This window comes from Taudactylus pleione, unplaced genomic scaffold (genome assembly GCF_031769625.1).
Source record: "Taudactylus pleione unplaced genomic scaffold, aTauple2 ptg000377l, whole genome shotgun sequence".
NCBI classification, from domain to species: domain Eukaryota; kingdom Metazoa; phylum Chordata; class Amphibia; order Anura; family Myobatrachidae; genus Taudactylus; species Taudactylus pleione.
Window position 1 is genome coordinate 4,465,948 of NW_028284778.1, and position 23,856 is coordinate 4,489,803.

At 44.6% G+C, this 23,856-nt stretch overlaps 1 protein-coding gene across 1 annotated transcript in view; it reads left to right on the forward strand.

Annotated features, from left to right (window-relative positions):
• Nucleotides 1–23,315, forward strand: part of LOC148508055 (uncharacterized) — a 38,507-nt gene extending 15,192 nt beyond the window's left edge. The window contains exons 7-11 of the mRNA XM_088445173.1: nucleotides 9,059–9,156; nucleotides 9,323–9,434; nucleotides 18,652–18,749; nucleotides 18,893–19,004; nucleotides 20,277–23,315. Of these exons, the coding sequence (XP_088301299.1) occupies nucleotides 9,059–9,156; nucleotides 9,323–9,434; nucleotides 18,652–18,749; nucleotides 18,893–19,004; nucleotides 20,277–21,952 (2,096 nt within the window). The 3' untranslated portion in view covers nucleotides 21,953–23,315. The remainder of the gene's footprint in view (nucleotides 1–9,058; nucleotides 9,157–9,322; nucleotides 9,435–18,651; nucleotides 18,750–18,892; nucleotides 19,005–20,276) is intronic.
• Nucleotides 23,316–23,856: the final 541 nt, after the last annotated feature.

Below are 23,856 nucleotides of genomic sequence, written 5' to 3' on the forward strand. Positions count from 1 at the left end.
ATTGAATAGGTGTCGAAAAAAAAGTGCAGAATTGGGGTTTAGGGGTGCAGGCTTTAAAAAAATAGCCTGCACCACTGGGAATGACATTTAAAAAAGAACTGTGTCAAAAAAAATGTAAAAAAAAAAATAGGGACACCCCAAAAAAATAATAAAAAAATTGGGGTGAAAAAATTGATTAACAATAGGGAAATAGGTTCAGGGCTATTCTGCATGTATGCGGCAGGTGTATTCTAGAATAGATTTATAGCGGCAGGTGCACAATTGCAGAATTTTTAAAAACTTACTTTAGGGACTTAAAAATATGCTAGTACCCATTTTCATGTACCCCAAATTTGATGGGACCACTAAAAAAAACGAAAAAAATAACCTAAGTGCTCTTCTGCAACACTTCTTCAATGTCGGGAAAAAACACCTGCTGCGGCTATTTAAATCCCCGACTTTCATTTAAAGGCTAAAACGGGGGTACCCATAGTGATCCCCCATGTTTTTACAACTTTTTAGGGGGGTCCTACAATTTTTTTAAGGAAAAATTCGTAACTTTACGCAAATCCAACTTCGGAGGCTCCCGTTTTCGTTCATTTCATATTGAATAGGGGGATAAGCGGGCGCGCGCCCGATACTTTAACGCAGGTAAAAACTCCGATATGAAACGTAAACTTCGACAGCGAAGTTTACGTTTCATATTGAATACCCCTCTTAGTGGTTTGTGATACTTCCCTGAGAATCTCAAATTGCATCACAAATAAAAAAACAATTACAAAGTGCACAGTAGCATCCAATTTTTATATTGAGATTACATATATTATTTGGATACTTCTTTGTTTTATTTTGCTGGCTTTTAATAAGCATTTAAAAAAAAAATTCCATTAATCCATGGACCTGGAAGACTTGTACTCTTCCAATTGATAATCTATAATCTGCAAAACCAGGTGGCTGCTGCTACTACGAAAGATGAGCTTCAAATCTGGTGTCCGCTATTCTGAAGTCACCACACATTATCCCCCTTGGATCGCTTGTGAGCAGTGGCGGTTCCTACCCTCTTAGATGAGGGGGGCTGCCGCTGAAAACGAGAAGGAGGGTTCAATCACTCACCCGCTGCTGCTCCAACCTGGCCGGGATCTGGCACCTGCGCAATCAATCTGTCATGCTCCGGGATCCAAAGGGCTGCATTGTCTGCAGCCCCTAGGAGCCGGTTAGGGCTGGAGAAAAGGCAGAGTAGCAGCTTCCTCTTGGAAGAGGCTCTCTGCTAATAGCAGCCAGACTGTCAGTCCCATGGGGAGGAGACCCCCCCTCCCGCCCCTTGGGCTGCCTGTGGTGTAGTGACTGGCAGGTAGCGCTTCCAATAGGAAGCCACTGCCAGTCACAGAGTGTAGCCAGTGCAGTCATGGACTACTGACTACACAGAGGTGGTGGATTTTACAGGGGTGGGGGCAAAAACATAGGTTTTATCATCTCTAAAGCGTTTACTCTAATCTACCTTGGTTTTTGGAGGGGCCTTTCTGCAATATTGCTTGTTCTGGGGGAAAGTCCTTTGGTCATAGACTGGGATTTCTTGGAGCCATGAAGAAAAGTGAGAAAGATCACAACCCTATCAAAAAGATCTCTGACCTCTGCTCACACCCTCGCAATGTGAGTATGATTAAATGGCAGCCATTCTTACAAAACATCCATCCACAAACCACTCTCAGATAGTTATCCATGGGTTATACCTAGTGTCAGACAGACTCCACAAGATATTTCTGGCTGTTCTTGGCTTTGTTTGGGAAGCTGGTTTTCCAATACCTACATATCCTGAGGCTGCTCTGGGATACAGCAATTATGGGGCTGGAGGTTTTCGATCTCATTGATCAAGTTGTTGGTATTAAGAAACCCACCTCTCCCCCTTTCCTCTCTTATTCCATATGGTGCTTCTGCCTTCTGCATCACTACATCATCTTGCCACTAGAGAGTCTCTGGCCCAATAATGGAAATGCCCTAGTCCTCCTTCCCTTGCTAACATTGGCCCTCATTCAGAGCCGTACGCTCTGAGCAGAGCGCACGCTCTGAATGAGGGCCGCCCTCCATAATTATGGAGCGTCCTCCTGGACGCTCGTATAGCTGTGGGTCACCACCCACAGCCTATACGAGCGTGCAGTTTGATGGCCGTGATGGTCTTGACCATCGCGACCATCGCCACTGCGAGCCGGAGCCTGCGGTTGAGTTTTTCAACCGCAAGGCCCGGAGTGATTTTGGCTCTATCAGAGCCAAAATCACTCCCACTGACATCACTAGTGATGTCAGTGGGCCGGCTTCTGACTGTAGGCGTTCCCTTGGGAACGCCCCCGTCTGGGAGGCACGCCCCCCCCCTTTCTTCTTCAGGATCCATAGGGGTCCACAGAGATCACCATGGGGTATGTGGTTGGAGTGATCCAGGCACCAGTTAAGCTTTTAGCTCCCAGGATGCCTCGATCCCCCTCCATATATACTCTGAACCCAGCCACATGCATTCAGTTTTTCGTTTGGTGCGGCATGTTGCACTTTTTAACAGGGACTGCTTAGCAGTCCCAAGCTTTTAATTTTATGATTTATTTTATTTATTTTTACTTTAAAGCAAACGGCACTGAGCTTCCTAATGGATGCCGGTGCTGCTGCTCCATCTACCTCCGCCGGCGCCGCAACACCAGTAACTGGACTGGTGATTTCGGTGGTCACCAGCAGAGCTCAACTAGTGGCGATCCTGGGACCCAGGACTGCGGCTGGGACATGGAGATGCAGGTAAGAACTCGTGGGTAGCCACATGTGGCAGTCCATGTTTCTGGCGATGTTGACTCACCCGGAGGTCGCTGTAGTGGGTGACCGGTGCGTCCTCTTCCCCACTAGACCATCGGGGCATATCTGTCTGGCGTCGGGGAAGTGTAGTAGCTACTGGTAACCAGTACATGCGGGGGTTAATGCAGCATAGGGAAGGTAGGCTTTCCCTGGCAGCCCCTCCCCCAGGCCAATCGGGGTTCCATCCAAGGGTTTCCCGCGTCTGGGTTGCTCCTTCTATCCTCCTCAGTATTTGAGATGACCACTATTCAGTGCTCTGCTGAAGCTGCTGGTCTTTGGAGGTCTTGGGTTTAGTCTCCCTGTCTCATGTAAAAGCAATTTGGTGGGCTTGTCCCCTCAGGATTTTATACAGGATGGTTTGTGTGCTATTTGTTATAAAGAACCACCTAATCAGTCTAGTCTACCAGCCCCTGTACAGGAGCCATCTTTGGGTGTCCTCCTTGTCTCAGGTTTTGACGCAGCTAGTGGACCGTTTAGCTGCTCCCACATTGTTTCCCATAATGGGATACCCACAGCATTTCCAGCCTGCTATGTTTGCCCCCCCCCCCCCCCCTTTACATCCTTCCTAGATGGCTGTTTATGTCCATTAAAGTCAGAGTGCAGCTCAGTCATCTGTTGCGTTTCAGCAAATGCTGCAGGCAAACAGACCGGTATCCACTAAGGCACCTAGGCGGATGATCTCCTCTTATCAGTCTGCCCAGTTTGTAAATTCTGGCTCATCATCAGAGAAGGTAGAAGATGCACTTGGCTCCTGATAATCCGTTCCATGTTACAAAAAGATTAGCATCTTTGTACCCTCTCCCTCCTGGCGAATGTATTGTGGGAAGTCCCTCCTACGGTGGATGCTCATGTGGCAAGTTTAGTCAGGAGCTCTACGTTGCCTATACCGTCCGCATCCTCCCATAGGGATCCCTGTCTTAAATCAGTGTTTTAATTGTCTGGAGCTGTTACTTGGACGGCTATGGCCGTGGCCTGGGTATCCAAGGCCATTGATGAATGGTTGGGGGCACTGGAAGACACTCTACCAGATGCTACCAGACAACAGCTGACATATATCTCCCATATACGGGAAGCAGCCTCTTATTTGAGAGAAGCTGCATTAGACGCTGGACTCCTGGCTTCTAAGGCTTCGGCAACTTTGGTTGTTGCTTGTAGAGCCCTTTGGTTAAGGTCCTGGAAAGCAGATGCGGGCTACAAGAAGGCTCTGGAATCCGTGCCTTTCTTGAAACAAACTACTTGGAGCAGAATTGGATAAGATAGTGGCTACTTTGGCAGCCTCAAAATCTGCTGGTCTGCTATCAACAGCTACCTCTAATCCTAGGCAGTCGGCCCTTAGGGAAGAGCAAAAGGACCACCTTTCTCCAGACAGTTTAGTTCTCGTAGGACCACCAAGCCGCAAACTAAGAGGTCTTGGGCGGTCAGGCGACTAACCCTCCGCCTGATGGGGCGGGCCTCCTCATGGGGATCTCAGAGTGAGAGGCCGACTTCTTCTTCAATTTGCGGATTCCTGGCATCAAACAGATGCCTGGGTCCAAGAAGTGGTCTCTCAGGGGTACGCCCTTACCTTCCTGAGCGTCCTCCCCAGAAGTTTTGTATAACTCCCCCATCAGACTCTATCAAGGCCTTAACCCTCCAGGAAGCCATTCATTCCATGCTGCGTTAAGGGGTGATAATCCCGGTTCCTTTAACTCATCAAGGAACAGGTTTTTATTCTAATCTATTTTTGATTCAGAAGCCCAACGGGTTTCATCGGCCTATTCTAAGTCTGAAATCCCTCAACAGATTTATCTGAGTGCCCAGGTTCCGTATGGAGACTAAGGTCACTTGTTTTGGCATTGGAGCCTGGGGATTTTATGGCTTCTCTAGACATTCAGGATACATACCTGCATGTGCCTATTACTCTAGCCCACCTACGGTTTGCTGTCCTGCAGCAACATTACCAGTTTTGGGCGCTGCTTTTTGGTCTGTCAACGGCTCCTTGAGTCTTTACAAAAATAATGGCGGTCATGACAGCCCACCTCAGGCATCAAGGAGTCGGGACCCTGCCATACCTAGACAACCTATTTGCACAGTTTCCAGCTGTTTTACAAAGCCATCTCCAACTGACCATTGACTGTCTACTGACACACGGCTGGCTCATCAATTGGAAAGAGTCCTGCCTTTCTCCTACACAGCGAATGGTACATCTTGGTGCACTCCTGGATTCTCAGGCACAAAAGCTATTTCTGCCAAGGGACAAGATCTCGGCTCTACAATTGTGTGTACAAATTGCTCCGCAATGGAAGGGTATCTATTCACTCAGCGATGCAGGTCCCGGGGTCTCTGTATCCACCTTCGATAGGGTGGAATACGCCCATTTCCACACCTGGCCTCTCCAACAACTGATTCTATCATGGTGGAACGGCCAGTATCATCTGATCCAGTCCCAGACGATCCTTCTCCCTCTGGAGGTCCAGCTTTCCCTCTCATGGTAGCTGCAGACGCCTCATCTGGACCAGGGTCGCCCCTTCTGGATCCCACATTGGGTGCTCCTCACCACCAACGCCAGCCTTCGCGGATGAGGCGCGGTGACAGGTCATCATACCTTTTCAGGGAAGATGGACAACCCAGGAAAGTCACCTGTCCACAAACATCCTGGAGCTTCGTGCAGTATACAAAGCACTCACTCTGGCACAGGACCTCCTCCAAGGCAGACCGTTCCAAATCCAGTCCAACAGCCTGACCACAGTAGCCTACTTCAATCATCAGGGAGGCACTTTCTGGTCTGGGCAGAACGTCATCTTCTGGCAATATTCATTCCTGGTGTCCTCAACTGGGAAGCGGACTTCCTAAGTCGTCAGGACATACACGCCGGAGAATAGGCACTCCACTCGGATGTCTTTCAACTCCTGATGGAACAAATAGAGACCCCTCAGCCACCTTTGTGGATGCTCCGGCAGTGAGGTGGGACTTCAAGCTGGCATACCTCTTTCCTCCATTCTCCCTCCTCCCAAGGTTCCACAGGAAAATCAAGCAAGAAGGCGACACATTAATACTGATAGCTCCTGCTTGGCCCAGACGCCATTGGTTCACGACCTACGGAGTCTCTTCATTGACACTCTGTTTCCTCTTCCTCTATGGCCAGATCTGTTAGCACAGAGTCCCTGCCTGCATCCAGATTTACCTAGTCCTGTCTTTTGACGGCGTGGCTCTTGAGTCTTCCATCTTTAGAGTCAAAGGTTTCACCAGCTCTGTAGTTCAGATGATGCTCAGGGCACGAAAGCCTTCCTATTACAGAGTTTGGCAATCCTTCTATTTTTCAGTGGTGTTCCCACAGAGAGTATGACCCGAAGGTCTTTAGGGTTTCCCGGGTATTTGCTTTTCTCCAGGCTGGGTTAGACCTCTGTCTCCGCCTGGCCACCCTGAGAGTTCAAGTTTCTGTGCTGTCAGTTTGGTTTCAGCAAAGGATCGCTTCCCTGCCTGATGTTAGAACATTTTTTCAGAGTGTTTTATGCTTTCCGCCTCCCTTTTTGTTCCTCCGGTGGCCCCATGGGATTTGTCTTTTGGTTCCCAGGGATCTGCAGGCTCCCCCGTTTTGTATCCCTGGACTCAGTAGACCCCAAGTGATGGAGAGTGAAGACAGGTTTTTCTCCTCGCTATCTCCTCTGCCCGCAGGGTCTCTGATTTGGCAGCTCTCTCTTGTTGCTCCCCCTTTTTGATTTTTCACCAGTATAGAGCTGTCTTCCGTACCCGGGCGGGTTACCTTCCTAAGTTAGTATCCCGTTTTCATGTAAATGAAGAGATTGTGGTTCCAGTCTTCAGACCTTTCAGCAGATGAAGTCTCCCTGGATGTGGTTTCCGCTCTCCGTATCTACGTGGATAGTACCAACTCCATTAGGAAATCAGACGCTGTTTTTGTGTTGCATGGCTTTCACAAGCGAGGCTGGCCAGCTAACAGACAGTCTATGGGTCGATGGCTGCGCATGACTATCTTACATGCAGGCTGATATCCTTGTTTCAAACACGGGGACAGCACATTCTACTCGGTCTGTGGGACCATCGTGGGTGTTTCGATTTGGTGCCACTGCTGAGCAATTGTGCAAGGTGGCCACGTGGTCTTCTGTCCACACCTTTCTCAGGTTCTACGCCTTTGACACCTTTGCCTCTCAGGTTGCTTCCTTTGGGTGGCGGATTCTCCTTTCTGCTCAGGTGCGTTCTCACCCTTAAGGGAACTGCTTTAGGACATCCCTATGGTGATCCCTGTGGACCCTGAAGAAAAAAATTAGTTATGGTAGACTTGCCTTTGTTAACTCTTTCTTCGAGGACCATAGGGTCCACAGGACACCCACCCTGACCCACCTGGCTTCATTTGGTATTTTTTCTCTCTGTCACGGATTCTCATCTTCTGTGAGAGTGTTTCTGGTGTACATCATCCTTCCTTCTCCTCTTTCTTTCTCCTGCCTTGGGCTTGTTTTACAAAACTGAATGCCGGGGGCAGGGTATATGTGGAGGAGGACCGAGGCATCCTGGGAGCTAAAAGCTTAACGGTTTGGTGCCTGGATCATTCCAACCACATGATGATCCCTGTGGACCCTATGGACCTCTAAGAAAGAGTTAACAAAGGTAAGTCTACCATAACTCTCATTTTTATCTTTCCTGGTTCTATGTTCCCTTTGCCTCCCCCTTTTTTTTTTTTCTTTCATTGTTCTGTGGCTAAAGCTAAGTACACACTAGTTGATGTATAAACGACGTGATGGTCGTCCCGATTTCCTTTGAACCCCAGAACAAACTATATAGTGCGTACACACTGTGCAATCCTTTAAACGACCAAACAATATATCTTGCCTCGTTTGGTCATTAGATTGTTAACTATATAACATTAATATATTGCCTGGCCGTCCGGTAGGACGTACACACTAAACAATTTGAACAAAATCGTTAACGATCTCTTCAGATCTGCCCACACTGCAAGCAGATTTGAAAATGCAATGAACGATTCACGGCAGCGCGCCATAGTGCATACACACTGGACGATGTAGACGATTTGCTGTTCCGATTCAGCTCAAAACGACAAAACCAATATATCGTCTAGTATGTACCCAGCTTAATGTAGTCCTGTTTCATATAATCTGTATTGATAAATTCTTTGATAAAAATGCTCATCCTCACCAGACAGTGCTGGCCTCAGTCTTCATCTTGAGCTTCATTGTGTCTCAGTAGCAATTCGCATGATGACCAGAATATTGTATACTGCACGGAGGGCTCCAAAATTCAGTTCGTACAAGTCTGTGCGATGATCTAAGTAACAAATGGGAAAAGTATTGATGTAAAAGGCTGCTATGTGCTACGTCAATAGAATTACCCAGAAGTCTATGCTCCTAATGGAATGGCTCATTTCAGAAGTATAGAGGGCACACAATCCTATGAACTCCTTTTCTCTAATACAGTATATGCAAATGCTCCAACAAACTCCTCCCCTTGTGTACATCTGTGCGGCCGAATGTGACAGGACACATGCCCACATTTAGAGGCCGTGCACGCTGTAATACAGATTGGTGCGTCCTTATACTCCACCATCGAAACTTACGCCAGCCCTATGGCAGGGGCAGGTTATCCATCTGACCAAGACCTCCTAGGCTTGTGGAAGACCTTTCCTTAATACGCCCACCGGACGGCCCATTTTTTGCGTGCAGTACTAGCCACTTCCCAATTACCGCCCAGGAGCTCCCATCAATTTTCTGCCACATTTCTGATATCGTCGCAACAGCGCCTTTTTGTGTGTACATGCATCGTAGGGGCTCTCGGATATTTTTGCGCATGCTTACATGAGCATTGCGTACAGATCGCGTGCAACTCCAGAATCGGACCCAATACCTCCATCAGTAGTAATGTGGGAGAGCCTGTTCACATACTTCTATCCAGACGGTTCTGCTTTTACTATTGTACTACACAAAATGTTCCCCTCGCCGTGTCACACGACTGGATATGTAGCGATCCTTGCAATATTTTATAACAAGTCTTTTAGGAGTGTCCTAAAATCAAACCCTTTCGGTGGACAGTAATGCCCTTTATATAATGAGATTACTAGTGTTGACATTTCCCTTGATGCATGCTGTTTATTTATGTATTCCATTTAACTTTAAGGCTGGAACATAAGAGAAGCCTTCTTATATTCTATGCAGCAAAGGGACTCTTTCCTGCTTTACCTATAAAACTATGGGTTGCTCACATCATATACACAATGTACTCAGTCACTGTGTGTCTCCTACAGATGGACCCAGTAACAGAGATACCCCAGAGAGATGTCCTCGTCCTCTGTATTCCCAGCATTGTACAGAGGAGAATCACAGGACCCCACAGGAGCATCAGGTAGGAGGGATTTACGAAATAATAAAATCCCGATTTTTTTTTTTTTTTTTTTTAAATATATGATCTGTAGAGAGGTTGTGTACACTGATTGCCTACTGTTTTTTAATCTCAAATAATTAAATCAGTCATTGCTAAAGTTTTATTTTATTGTTTGGTGGTTATTTAGGGTGAACATCTGCCTAATGTTAAGGTAGAATATATGGAAGTAGAAGAAGAGACGTATGTGAGAGGTTATCAGCAGTGTAAGGAGGAGGAAATCCCTACAGATATCAGCACAGGTGAGTAATAATCACTTATTACAGAACAGAGTCACTTATTCTCCTTGTTCTGTCACTACAGCAGCCTCTTATACTACACTCTCCTCTCTCAGTACAGACTAATGAGGGCAATGTATCTGCCCCAAGTGGAGGAAGTCAGAAGCCATCAGCCCCTATGATACTCCTGCTCTCCCCCTCACATCATGTCACTGTGTGTTACCAGCCCAGAGATCTGACCAGTCTCCTCCCCACACTCTCTGGTGTATCTCATACATCAGGAGCCATCAGCCTCTATTATACTCCTGCTCTCCTCCTCACATCATGTCACTGTGTGTTACCAGCCCAGAGATCTGACCAGTCTCCTCCCCACACTCTCTGGTGTATCTCATACATCAGGAGCCATCAGCCTCTATTATACTCCTGCTCTCCTCCTCACATCATGTCACTGTGTGTTACCAGCCCAGAGATCTGACCAGTCTCCTCCCCACACTCTCTGGTGTATCTCACACATCAGGAGCCATCAACCCCTATTACTCCTGCTCTCCTCCTCACATCATGTCACTGTGTTACCAGCCCAGAGATCTGACCAGTCTCCTCCCCACACTCTCTGGTGTATCTCATACATCAGGAGCCATCAGCCCCTATTCTACTCCTGCTCTCCTCCTCACATCATGTCACTGTGTTACCAGCCCAGAGATCTGACCAGTCTCCTCCCCACACTCTCTGGTGTATCTCACACATCAGGAGCCATCAACCCCTATTACTCCTGCTCTCCTCCTCACATCATGTCACTGTGTGTTACCAGCCCAGAGACCTGACCAGTCTCCTCCCCACACTCTGTTGATTCGCATACATTAGTTTCAGATTCCATCACTGGTGAATGGGATAAGAACTCATGTAACATTTTATCATGATCTTCTCTGTGCATTACCACATGTGAAATGACAAGTTACCTTCCGTGTGCAATATTACATGAAGGATTGTTTCTATCTACAGTATGTGTATAGTACACTGAGATAATAAAGCAAAATAGATTGTGATCTCCCTCATCCTGAAATCGCATACACCCCAGCAAAACACAGTTCACACACATAACTATAACCGCACATTGTCTCTGCACAGTAGCTTCCCTCCAATCTCTGTACCTGAATGCTCCTGTTCTGTTATTCATCTTCTGTTTGGTCTCTGTCCAGCTCTGTCCTAATACTTTCTGCTGCCCCCCTCTGTGCCCTGCTCCGTCCGCCCCAGGTGATGCCATTATTCTGTGTTGCTATTTCCTACTTTGCTCTGCAGTCCTGTTCTGCTGCTCTCTGTGCTTGTCTACATCATATCTTCAACTGAAATAAGCAACTTGGCTGGGGCTCCTGGGGTGGCCTGACCAGAGTGACACATAGAGGCTGCTTTACTGTTTTCTTTTTCAATCTATAGAATAAGAGGAGAATAGATACATGGATATGAATTGTCCAAAGTGATTGCGGTATAGACATGTGACTGTTATGCATTGTACTTGGTAATGTGATTATTATGTTTGCTAACAACTAGTTGGGTGTTGCTGGATAATGTAATGGTTAGTGTGTGTTGACTGGAGCTAAAGCTCCACCCCATCTATTTCCCTACTGGCTGCCATCGTCCCAGTTTTCTGCAGTGTCCACCAGAACTGGGCACTTCCTTTTAGGGCTACTGGTAGAAGCCATTGTTTTAATTTTATTATGGGCTTTATTATTTTATTCATACTTTGGCTTCTTTTCATAAACATCTATTGGACGCAACTGGGGATGACTGGAACAGGCTGTGGAGGTGCCGCATATGGCACATCCATTCCTGCCTGGGGTTGCCTCTGCTGGAGACTGGTCTCTGCTTCCAGCTGGGACCGACGTTGAACCATTAGCTAAATGGCTCCACACAATCCTTCTGGGAAATAGCTACTGTTCAGGCCCTGGCACTGGGTCCTACAATGTGGATATAAAATGAAGGTTGAGGGGGCAGGTGAAGCTGCCTGTGATGCCACCCTTATCGTAGGCATTGCACGCAAGTGCCCGAAAAAAGGGGATGAAGATGAAGTACCACCCAATTGGATTCTGTCATTTTTCAAACGCAGCCTATGACGCGGCAGTCGGCAGGAACTCTGTCCATTCACTTTATCTCCATCCAATGTTTAGGAAATAGCCCCCTATGTGAGGTAATGAGGGGATTACAAAACCCAAAACAACTGAAGGGACTATGCATAACACTGCTCTATGGGATCAGCCTGTGGTAGTCATCAAGGCAGTAAAAAAAGAAAAGAAAAATAATCTTGTCCCCATGGGTCCAGATGACCGATGGGGATTCCCTGCAGCCACCACTGCTGGATCCTGAGGTGCCTCTGGCACGTGTATTTTGTTGTTGTACTCTGCCCTTGAACTAATCCCGATTGCTAATAAGGTAAGTATTTCCTAACCCTCCTGGAGGGGGTGCCTAACCCTAAGTCCCCCCGGGAGCCCTAAAACCTACCCCAAACCCCAACCCCCACGGCTGTCTGCGCTCGGCTTACCTTCGTTCGGTATGCCGGGCGTCGGTCTCCCGGCGTAGGTCTAATGACAGGCGTCAGGTTTTCGATGCCTGTCATTAGTACTTTTCCGGGAGTAGACAGTCGGGAAGCCGGCGGTCTGTATTTAGACCGTCAGCTTCCTGACTTCCTCCCCTTTGGCTCAGATTCCTGCTTTGGTTTTTCACTGCAAACTCAGGGCCTGATACAGAGATGGATGCTATTGCGATCACAACTGCGATTTCATACGCAATGCAGCTGCGAAAATATGCTAATGTCTGCAAAGATCACCCAAGCATAGAAGATGCCCACAACTGCCTTCTTACTGAGTACGATGTCGCTTACCTGCATAACTATCTGTAACAACGAGCGGCCGTCGTGCCCTTGCGGAAGGTCTGACCAGCCGCAGACTCTGCAGCTCTCCTGACGCGCAAAGAGCTCTCGTGCTGCGTAAGCAGTCGCTGTGGCTAATTTGTGCATGCCCATTGAACGGCGTTCAAACAGTGAGACGCCAGCATTTTGCTGACTTCCTGCCACTCACTATGCCAATGGATACTCTGTGCATCCATAATCACAATGCAGTGGCTGCGCACGCACAGTGCGGCTTATTTGCATGTGCAATGGCAAAATAATTGCTAGATCTTGGTAAATTTTGGCATTGCGTAAATCTCTGAATCAGTCTCAATGGAAGTGCTTTTTAGTTTACAGATGTGCCCAGCTAGTTTTGTTGCTCCACACAGCCATGTAGCACGCCATGCATCTCGCACCATGCAGAAGCCTTGAGTCGCGCCACACAGAATGTTTCGTAATAGAACGTAGCATAGCACTGGCAAAAAGTCATATCGTGTAATACAACTTTTTGTCCACCAGGTGTCACTTTTCCTAAACTACACAGCGCATGCGTCAGATTTCCAATGTATTTTCTGTATCACCGTCCGATGATTGGCTGACAGAAGCTGTGATTCGGTGCACTATAGTACAGCATTTTGGACATGGAATCAGGGCTGTAGAAGAATGTGTAACAAAGTATTAAATAATAACAGTACGGTGTGTGAGTACTGTACTTTTAATAAAAAATATATATACATTTTTGTCTCATGGGCTCAGACAGGGGTCACAGGCACGCACAGCTTTCACTGCGACGCGATGAATGCGTTTACATGTACTGTACTAATATGGCATGCCTCGGTATCGCAAGCCTCTTTTTATGCGACTTTGTACCTTCAAATGCATCTGAATCACACAGCGAACAATGCGATTTGATAGCACAAGCAGCTTCTGCTGATTAAAATGATATGCAGCATGCATATGTTCTGTGAGCCAGTGCGGTTGTATCTGCACGCGAAACGCTACGTTACAGCATCAGCGACTGTAACACTGCACGCTATTGACATTGTACACATTGCCTGCTTTAATTCGCACACTTCACAACACATACACGACAGGTGCAGCTCTCAACATGACTAGTGTATGTGGGCTAGTGGTTAAGGTGTGCACCTTGTACCTTGAGTGTCCCGAGTTCGAATCATGGAAGGGGAGGTTTTTAAATCTTCACTACTGGATTCAAAATAAATCACTTGGTGTGTGAATTCTGTTATTTATACAAATACATATACAGATGGGTCCTCATACATCCAGTCTCCTTGCACGTTAAACAGGCCTTCTAGGGGGGGCGTGGCCTGGGGGGGCTGGATGCAGGAGGTTATCGCCATAGCTCCTGGACCTCAATAACCTTTGCACCTATCCTTACTACCCTGCCTGGTTCCTGGCACTAGCTACCTGCTGTATGCTTACCTTTGCAGGCTCTGGAAGTCCTGCGGCTTGGCTGTGCTCCCAGTCTCTTGAGCTGTTATCGCTGAAGAATTTCTCTCTGCAGTATCTCCTGGTTGCGGGCGCCATTTTGGATTCTGCACCAGAGTCTCCTGTGGCTCCTGTCCCCGGCGTTTGCTTCGCCTAGTTCCTGACTGATCCTCTGGGGAGGTGGAGGACACTGCCCATGACATGTTGTTGTTTTTTTGGAGACCTCTGCAGCCGCCATCTTGGATTTCAGTCAGTCTGCTTGCTGCGACCCCTGGTTCCAGAGCTGTGGATGTTTGCCTGCAGGTCAGTCTCCTTGATAGTTTGGGGGTGATTTACCCTTTTTCACTAAACGAACTGGGGATCATTGGGGCTCCTGTGTGAATTTCTGTGGTCACCATGGAGAGGCTTCTCCAGACTATCCTTGACTCAGAACGGAGGATTACATTTAAAGTGACCGAGCTACATTCTGAATTGCTCTCTGTTTGTCAAGATATATGCCGTGCTCCTGTCAATACAGCTGCTTTACCTGAAGTAGCACAGAGGACTCCGTCTGCGCAGATCCTGCAAATCCTGGAATCCAGGCTGATGCCTGCCTTTGCAAATGGTTCCTTTCCTATTCAGTCTGGTATTGCCTGGGCCTGCTGTACACCTATGCAACCCCTTCATCCGGGACTTTTCCTGAAACCTGATAGCGTAAAAATTCCTAGATTACAAGAATCCTGATGCTGTTTTATATCTTGCCTCAAGTGGTCCAGTTGGTATTTCGTTAGATAATAGCCTCTCCGGTGTGTTTATCTGCTGTTCCAAAAATCCTCTTTCCAATTATTTCAAGTACAAAGTCAGTTTTGTGACCCCCAGCTCTTCGTTTTGATTTCACCTATTTGCTCCTGGATGATCTTGGTGGTTCGTTTTTATTTTGTTGATTTTTTTTCCGGGATGTCCTGGCGTGGCTTTATTTGCGGCTCTTGAAGAGGGATGATCCGCCTTGACTGATTAAACTATAATTGGGTTATTTTTTCTATAGCTCCTTATTTCATTTTAATGTCGATTTATTATGTATACATGTTTTGTGACTTTATTGCTATATCCTGTACATGCGATTCTTTATTATTATTAAGTTACAACCAGGGTATGATATGATACGTAGCTGACTCTCTGGCTGTTTTTTACACTTCTATGTTTAATTTGGGGGTCTATTGTGCTGGTTTATTGTTTTGGGATGGATATTTTCTGTTTTTTAGCTTTGAGTATAGATGCCCCTTATTTTCCTATTAAGTTTCATCTGCCCAAGACTATTATGTCTGTTTTCAGCCCATTATATAAGACTACTAGTGTGCAACTTACTATTTCATGGGAGGGGCCTGCTGTGTCCAGTTCATGGCCATTTTTTTTTTTTGCCCCAGTCATATATCCGAAAAGTATTCTTTATTTTGGGGGGGGGGGGGGGAGATTTAGTGGTAGGCAACGTAGTTGGGGGGGACGGTACTATGGCATCCAGGTATACCTGAGTTGGGGTTAGGTTATACAGGGTGGCGGGTTATGAGGGAGGTTTTGCTTTGGGTGTAATTGTTTAGCTAAGTTTTAGGGACAACTATTTAGACAGATGTGTATACTTTACTATAATGATCTCTTTGCTACTCTGGTATGTGATTTTTATACCTGAGCTGTCTATGGTGAGATATATGTATCATTTAAGGGTGTGTATTGTATTTCTTCTATCTCCGTATTCATGTGCACGAATGGCGCCTTTGAGTTCTTTCTGCTATAACTACTTGCATCAGGAAGTGTGTGTGTGTGTATATGTGTATATATATATCCATTGAAAAGTTTGGGGTCACCCAGACAATTTCTGTTTTTACATGAAAACTGACTTTTATTTATCAAATGAGTTGCAAAATGGGTAGAGCATATAGTCAAGACATTGGCAAGGTTAGAAATAATGATTTTTATTTGAAATAATAATTCGTCCTTTAAACTTTGCTTTTGTCAAAGAATGCTCCTTTTGCAGCAATTACAGCATTGCAAACCTTTTGCATTCTAGCTGTTCATTTGTTGAGGTAATCTGAAGAAATTTCACCCCACGCTTCCTGAAGCACCTCCCACAAGTTGGATTGGCTTGATGGGCACTTCTTGTGTACCGTACGGTCAAGCTGCTCCCACAACAGCTCAATGGGGTTGAGATCTGGTGATTGCGCTGGCCACTCCATTACAGACAGAATACCAGCTGCCTGCTTCTTCCCTAAATAGTTATTGCATAATTTGGAGCGCTATCCAGAGGGTATGGCATGGCATTGCAAAATGGAGTGATAGCCTTCCGTATTCAAAATCCCTTTTACCTTGTACAAATCTCCCACTTTACCAGCACCAAAGCAGCCCCAGACCATCACATTACCACCACCATGCTTGACAGATGGCGTCAGGCACTCTTTCAGCATCTTTTCACTTGTTCTGCATCTCACAAATGTTCTTCTGTGTGATCCAAACACCTCAAACTTTGATTCGTCTGTCCATAACACTTTTTTCCAATCTTCCTCTGTCCAATGTCTGTGTTCGTTTGCCCATATTTTCCTTTTATTGGCCAGTCTGACATATGGCTTTTTTTCTTTGCCACTCTGCCTAGAAGGCCAGCATCCCGAAGTCACCTCTTCACTGTAGATGTTGACACTGGCGTTTTGCGGGTACCATTTAATGAAGCTGCCAGTTGAGGACTTGTGAGACGTCTCTACTCAAACTAGAGACTCTAATGTTCTTGTCTTCTTGCACAGTTGTGCACTGGGGCCTCCCACTTCTCTTTCTACTCTGGTTAGAGGCTGTTTGTACTGTTCTCTGAAGGGAGTAATACACACTGTTGTAGGAAATGTTCAGTTTCTTGGCAATTTTTCGCATGGAATAGCCTTCATTTTCACATGAAAGTTCTCTTTTTCTGGCCATTTGGAGAGTATAATCGAACCCCCAAATGTGATGCTCCAGATCCACAGCTAGCTTAAAGGAAGGCCAGTTTTATAGCTTCTCTAACGAGCAAACCCGTTTTCAGCTGTGCTAACATAATTGCACAAGGGTTTTCTAATCATCCATTAGTCTTCTAACGCGCTTAGCAAACACAATGTACCAATAGAACACTGGAGTGATGGTTGCTGGAAATGGGCCTCTATACACCTATGTAGATATTCCTTTAAAAAACAGACATTTGCAGCTAGTATAGTCATTTACCACATTAACAATGTATAGAGTGTATTTCTGATTAATGTTAGCTTCATTGAAAAAAACGGTGCTTTTCTTTCAAAAATAAGGACATTTCTAAGTGACCCCAAACTTTTGAACGGTTGTGTGTGTGTGTGTGTGTGTGTGTGTGTGTGTGTGTGTGTGTATATAATATTAATATATATATATATATATATATATATATATTATACCATATTGTAATCTCCTGTATTATACTATGTTTATGCCCAACATCTGATATGTTTGGTTTTCATATCTGTCTTATATCCGTTGTTTATATTCTTGTATCTATCTGTCTGTCTGTCTGTCTTTCTAAAAATATCAATAAAAACTATTGAATAAAAAAAAAAACAGGCCTTCTAGTCGCAATAATGCCATGGCGTGACCTGATTGTTCGAGGGTCGTTTATGCATCTTTTTACCTCCAAATGCGTCTGAATCGTACAGCGAATCGAAATAGCACAAGCAGCTTCTGCTGATTAAAATGATATGCAACATGCCTATGTTCTGTGAGCCAGTTCGGGTGTATCTGCACGCGAAATGTTACATTACACCAATAGCGACTGTAACGTAGTGATTTGCTTGCAGATACACCCGTACTGGCTCACAGAACATAGGCATGCTGCACTTCATTTTAATCAGCAGAAGCTGCTTCTGCCAATAAGACGCATTTTAAAGTAAAAGACGCACAAAAAGACGCTCTGCGTTACCGAGTCACACAGGACTCCTGCGCTATGTGTGGAGCAACTTGTAGCGCACAGAGAATAGATGTATGATGACTCCATCTCTATTACTGTGCTGCAATGTCCCTGTCCCTAAAAGTGACCCTAGATGCCTATTACTTTACAGTCCCAATAAAGCGGCTGTACAGTAGCTTAAATTGACCAGAAGACGCACACTAAGCATAACATAATGACAGAGAAACTGAAGTTCAGTTATTTTAAGGAACTCTACTGAACTCAAAGCATTTATCACAACATCCCACCGCAGTACAAATTTTATCAGTGGAGCACTCGCCACCCAGAGGTTAGGCAGTGTATTACATGCCATGGCTTATCTTTTGTTGTAGAATACCACAGTACGTCACAGTACAGCCATCACGTAACATTCCATGGCGTGACACAGGAGACCTGAATGGCGCGCTATGAGCAACAAACTAGCTGGGCCCATCTGTACATAAAGAATTCACATTCCTTGTGCTGACACCTGAGTTGCTCCACTGCATTGTTACCATAAGCTACTCTGCCACTCGAATCCTTCCCCAGAACACTAACGGGTAACTCTATAAATGAAACACACTGCCCCCATAACTGGCTAGGTACCAGAGGCCAAGTACATGGTTCTACCTAGATGGTCCCGCATTCCTATGGTGCTGCTCAATGTGTTACACTGTTGGAGATGTGGAGACACTAGACCTACTTTATTCCGTATATTTTGGGAATTTCCTAAAATGATTATAGGTAGACCTATGCTGTTACTCAGTTATATTACTGGTCTTGACATTCCCATTGACACTGCCTGCTTATTGCTGTATTACCAGAAACTTAACATTTGAACATACGACAGTTGCTTCCTTATATACATATAAATGCAGCATACTTGTCTGAAAATATGGGTTGCTTAGGGTAATTAGCACACAATATATGATAATTGCATAAAGACAATGTAATTAGTCACACTGTCTCTGCTACAGATGGAGTCAGTAACAGAGATACCCCAGAGAGATGTCCCCGTCCTCTTTATACACAGGACTGTACAGAGGAGAATCGCAGGACCCCACGGGAGGATCAGGTAGGGAGGGATTTGGGATCTCAACAAATATTGAAATACCAAAGTGACTTCTGGTGTGTTCTGTCTTCTAGTGATATTCTACTGTTAAATCTTAATTCATTAAACCAAACATTAATGTGTTTATTTTATTATGGGTTGTATAGGGTGATTACCTGACTGATATTAAGATAGAATATATAAAGGGAGAAGAGGAGACAGATGTGAGGGGGTATCGGCAGTGTAAGGAGGAGGAAATCCCTACAGATATCAGCACAGGTGAGGAGTAATCACTAATTACAGAAAAGTCGCATATTCTTCTTGCTCACTTATTACAACGATGAACTCTTAGGGGTCAAACCAACTTTCTGCGAAGTGTACGAGTTGCCGTTGCTACGGCATTGGCACTCGCGGCCCGCTCTGAGCTGAAATTCGCACAATTTTGCTTGGTGTCTATGATCATCGCTGCTAATTGAATTGAGCCAAGCAATAGGTGGCCCTCCAGCTACTGTTGAACTACACTTCCCAGCATGCCCTGCAACAGTCCTAGCGTGTCCAAATATCGAAACTGTATTCAGGGTATGCTGGGATGTGTAGTTCTACAGCAGCTGGAGGGTCACTTCTGACCCACTCTTGGTCTACACCCTTCTCTGTCAGTACAAGCTAATTAGGAAAAAGGTATTCACCCAGTATGGGGAGTTGTGAGAAGACTCTGCGATGGCTCCTATCATTTCATTATTTACCAAGAGATCTGACCAGACTCCTCCCCTCTCCCTACAATTACTCACTGCATGTCATAACACACAAACTCCACCTTCTTACACACACCAGTTTACCCATAGCCTCGTCATTGCACATTAGCTCCCCGTTTTATGCCATATTCCATTCTCCTGATGCTGTACTCCACTCTCTGCACTCCTCATTCAGTATATTTAATGCTTTGTGCTCTATTGCTCTGTCCTGCTTATGTCAGTCCCCCTCAGTGGCTTTCCGCAAAGATCTTTTACCCTAATTTAGTAGTTTGGTTCTACCCTATTGACTGTACCACATGACGTTAACTAGTGTTCATTCTAGCACCCTGCACCTGTCACAACCCGTGCAGTTCCTCTTTCCTGTCTGGGGTGTCGCTCTACGCTCTGGTGCTTCTAGCTCACTCAGCTGATGCAACAAACTGCTGAGATACAGACCAGAGTGTGCTAGAAGCAGCAGATCAGAGAGCAACACCCCAGGCAGGAAAGAGGAGCTGCACGGGTTGTGAAAGGTGCAGGGTGCTAGAATGAACACTAGTTAACCAGAGTGGTGGAGCTGTCCAGCGTGCTGTGCGATCTGCAAGTCCTTGTCCATGCAGTGTGCTTGGTAATGTGGTTGTTATGTTTTAAGCCAATGTTATATCTGCGTCAAGAATCCTATTTGCTATATGTACATTTATAATTGTAATGAAGTGTTTGTAGTTCACAAATTGAACTAAAACACCTGAACAGCGTGAACTCACTAATAGTATGAAAATGTGCTCCTTAATGTAGATTATTTTCATACATTTATTCCCAATAGATGGGCGCACAAGCAGGAATATCTGCGATGGACTTCTCATTGTATCTCCAGATGTTAAAATAGAAGACAGAAACAACACACGAGATTCTCCAGGAGACAATCAAATTATCCTAAATATAAATCCAGTACTGCAAAGTGCAGATATGTCATCTGTTCCCTCTATTCATGAGAAATGTTCTCCCGGTAACGCCGATATTGCTACACTTAGTACAGCTCATATGGGTGATAAATTATTTTCCTGTTCTGCATGTAGCAAGAGTTTCATACATAAGTCAGCCTTTGTTAGACATCAGAAAACTCACACAGGTGGGAAACCATTTCCATGTGCTCAGTGTGGGAAATGTTTTACAAAAAGATATATTCTTGTTAGACATGAGAGACTTCACACAGGCGAGAAGCTATTTTCATGCTCTCAGTGTGGCAAATGTTTTACAAGTAAATCCATTCTTATCACACATCAGAAATTTCACACAGGCGAGAAGCCATTTCCATGCTCTGAGTGTGGGAAATGTTTTGCACGGAAATCAAATCTTGTTGAACATCAGACACTTCACACTGGTGTAACACCTTTTCCATGCTCCGAGTGTGGTAAATATTTTACACGGAAATCAAATCTTGTCGAACATCAAAGACTTCACACAGGTGAAAAACCATTTCCATGCTCTGAGTGTGGGAAATGCTTTACATACAAATCAAGTCTTGTGGAACATCAGAGGACACACACGGGTGAGAAACCGTTTCCATGTTCCGAGTGTGGGAAATGTTTTACATATAGATCAGCTCTTGCTATACATCAGAGATGCCACGCAGTTGAGAATCAGTTTCCGTGTTCGGAGTGCGGGAAAGGTTTCACACAGAATTCAGATCTTGTTACACATCAGCGACTCCACACAGGTGAGAAACCGTTTGCATGCTCTGAGTGTGGGAAATGCTTTACATATGAATCACGTCTTATTCTACATCAGAGCAGTCACGTAGCTGAGAAACGATTTCCATGCTCTGAGTGTGGGAAAAGTTTTACTCAGAAATCAGATCTTGTTGATCACCAGAGAGTTCACACAGGTGAAAAGCCTTTTCTGTGCTCTGAGTGTGGTAGATGCTTTACATATAAATCAAGTCTTATAGAACATCATAGAACTCACACAGGTGAGAAACCATTTACATGTTCTGAGTGTGGGAAATGTTTTACATGGAAATCAAATCTTGTTGAACATCAGAGACTTCACACAGGAGAAAAGCCATTTCCATGTACTGAGTGTGGAAAATGTTTTGCACATAAGTTAGCTCTAGTTGTACATCGGAGACGTCACACAGGTGAGAAGCCATTTTCATGTCCTGTGTGTGGCAGATGTTTTGCACATAAATCCCATCTTACAGAACATCGGATTACTCACACAGGTGAGAAACCGTTTCCTTGTTCTGAGTGTGTGAAATGTTTTACCCGTAAATCATCTCTTGTTAAGCATCTAAGACTTCACACAGGTGAGAAACCATTTCCATGCTCGGAGTGTGGGAAATGCTTTACATATAAAGCAAGTCTCATGGAACATCAGAGAACTCACACAGGTGAGAAACCGTTCTCATGTTCTGAGTGTGGAACCTCTTTTACATATAGATCAGCTCTTGTTATACATCAGAGAACTTGCACAGTCGAGAAACAATTTCCATGTAATTGAAATGAGGAGGTCTGATGGGCAAGTGGGAGATTTCCAATTGGCATGTGGTGAGGTCTGAATGGCACGTGGGGGAGTTTTTGCTGTACATGTGAATAGATGCATTTTATGGCAAGTGGGGGTCTAAGGGCATGTGGGGCTACTTTGGAGCAAATGAGGGGCATTTTGGATTGATGTATGTGGAGGTCTTTTTCATGCGGTGGTTTCATTTTGTTAAAATCAAGGTTAATTTGTGACCCTTTTAAGGTTTAAGGGCCACACATGCAGTTCTTGAAGTATATCAGATTGCCTATCAATGTCATGCTGAAGAAAGTTAATGATAAAAATTTATAAATTAATGGTAAAGTATAAAGAAATTTAAATACATTAGACTTATTGTGAAGTAAATGTTTAAAATTAAACCATAAAACATCGCAAATAACGAAAGTAGAGTGAAATTATCCTTTTAGAAAAGTTCTATGTGAATTATGTCCAATACATTGTAAGGTGAAGAAGGGGAACAATAGATTAGTGTTTGAGTCACTAAGTATAATGAGAGGATAAAAATACTGTTGTGTGAAGGAACAAGGTGAGGATAGGGCAAACTAGATGCAGTGACACGCGTAGTAATATGCTGTACACATTTGATATATAGTTTATATACACAGTATGGATCTCAATATGGTAAGTCTGCAAAGGATACTAATAAAGATCAATGAGTTACTTGGAAGGGAAAATCAGTCTGCATTTGACAGGAATAAAAAAAAATAGGTAAAAGAGAAATGTATTTGTTACTCAGCACTGTGACTTTTCTGGCTGTACATTGCTTCATTTTTCTAGCTATGTAATTAATTGAATATGTTGATTGGATTCTTTGCCCTGCTATATAGTAGGTTTAGAACAGGGCTATTTATCTTTCTGAGGAACATGCAAATCTATACTGAAACGCGTCAAGGTCCCTTGTTCACATTGTTGCAGCAATCATTTAATTCAGGACACAGTTCTTTCTTCCTCTGACATCAGGAATTGCCACCACCCTTCTTCAGATTTACTGATTTCATCTGTTACAGAGTAAAAACCTGGATTCTACCTAATACAATCATTACTGCACTGGGATGTATAAAACGGAGCACAGCTTTGTGGTGAACCTCTTCCTGGACATTAGATGAACATTGACTTGTTCACTGGTGTTGACCTGTTTTTCTCCGTATGATCCCTAATGGTAGGGACATTTTTTGTTTCATTGATGCCATGATTTAATTTCTTAAAGGGCCTCACGATATCATGACTCTTTGATTTCCGCTGCTAACAGATCATTCACTGTAAATTTCTTTATTATGTTGAGTTTTCAAAGTTTTTCTTTTAATAAATTGAAAGAAAGCTGTGATTTAAGTGTGTTTAATTGGAGTGGAGCCGTTGATACAAAAATTGTTTTTATATTGTTCTTGGAGACTACAAATCTAGCCTGGTCACTTCCCAATTTTAAAACTTTTAGCGTCATTGGCATCTAGGATTAGGCCCCCATTCATCAACAATCAACTGAGGAATTTGGTGTTTTGTAGAGTATTATGTAACAAAATCTGTAATGTATGGGCTTTCACAGATGGCAGATTCTGACCATTAAATTATTACAAATCATGAAGCGGGTTGTTGGATTTCACAGACCAATTGGGGCTGTAGATTGCTAGTATATAGTAACTATCGGCCGATTTGCAGACCGTTACTAGTAAAATGATGAGCCTTCCAAGATTGGCAGATCTGTCTTTCCTGAAAATGATCTGCAAATCACTGAAAAATATCTTGTATGGGCGCAGATTGGTGGATTGGGGAATCTTTAATAAGGGGCGGGGGGGGGGAATCGCAGAGTCTGTGAATACTTTTTTTTTTTTCTTGTGACTTCTGATGTATGGTCTCCTTTAAGACCTAAA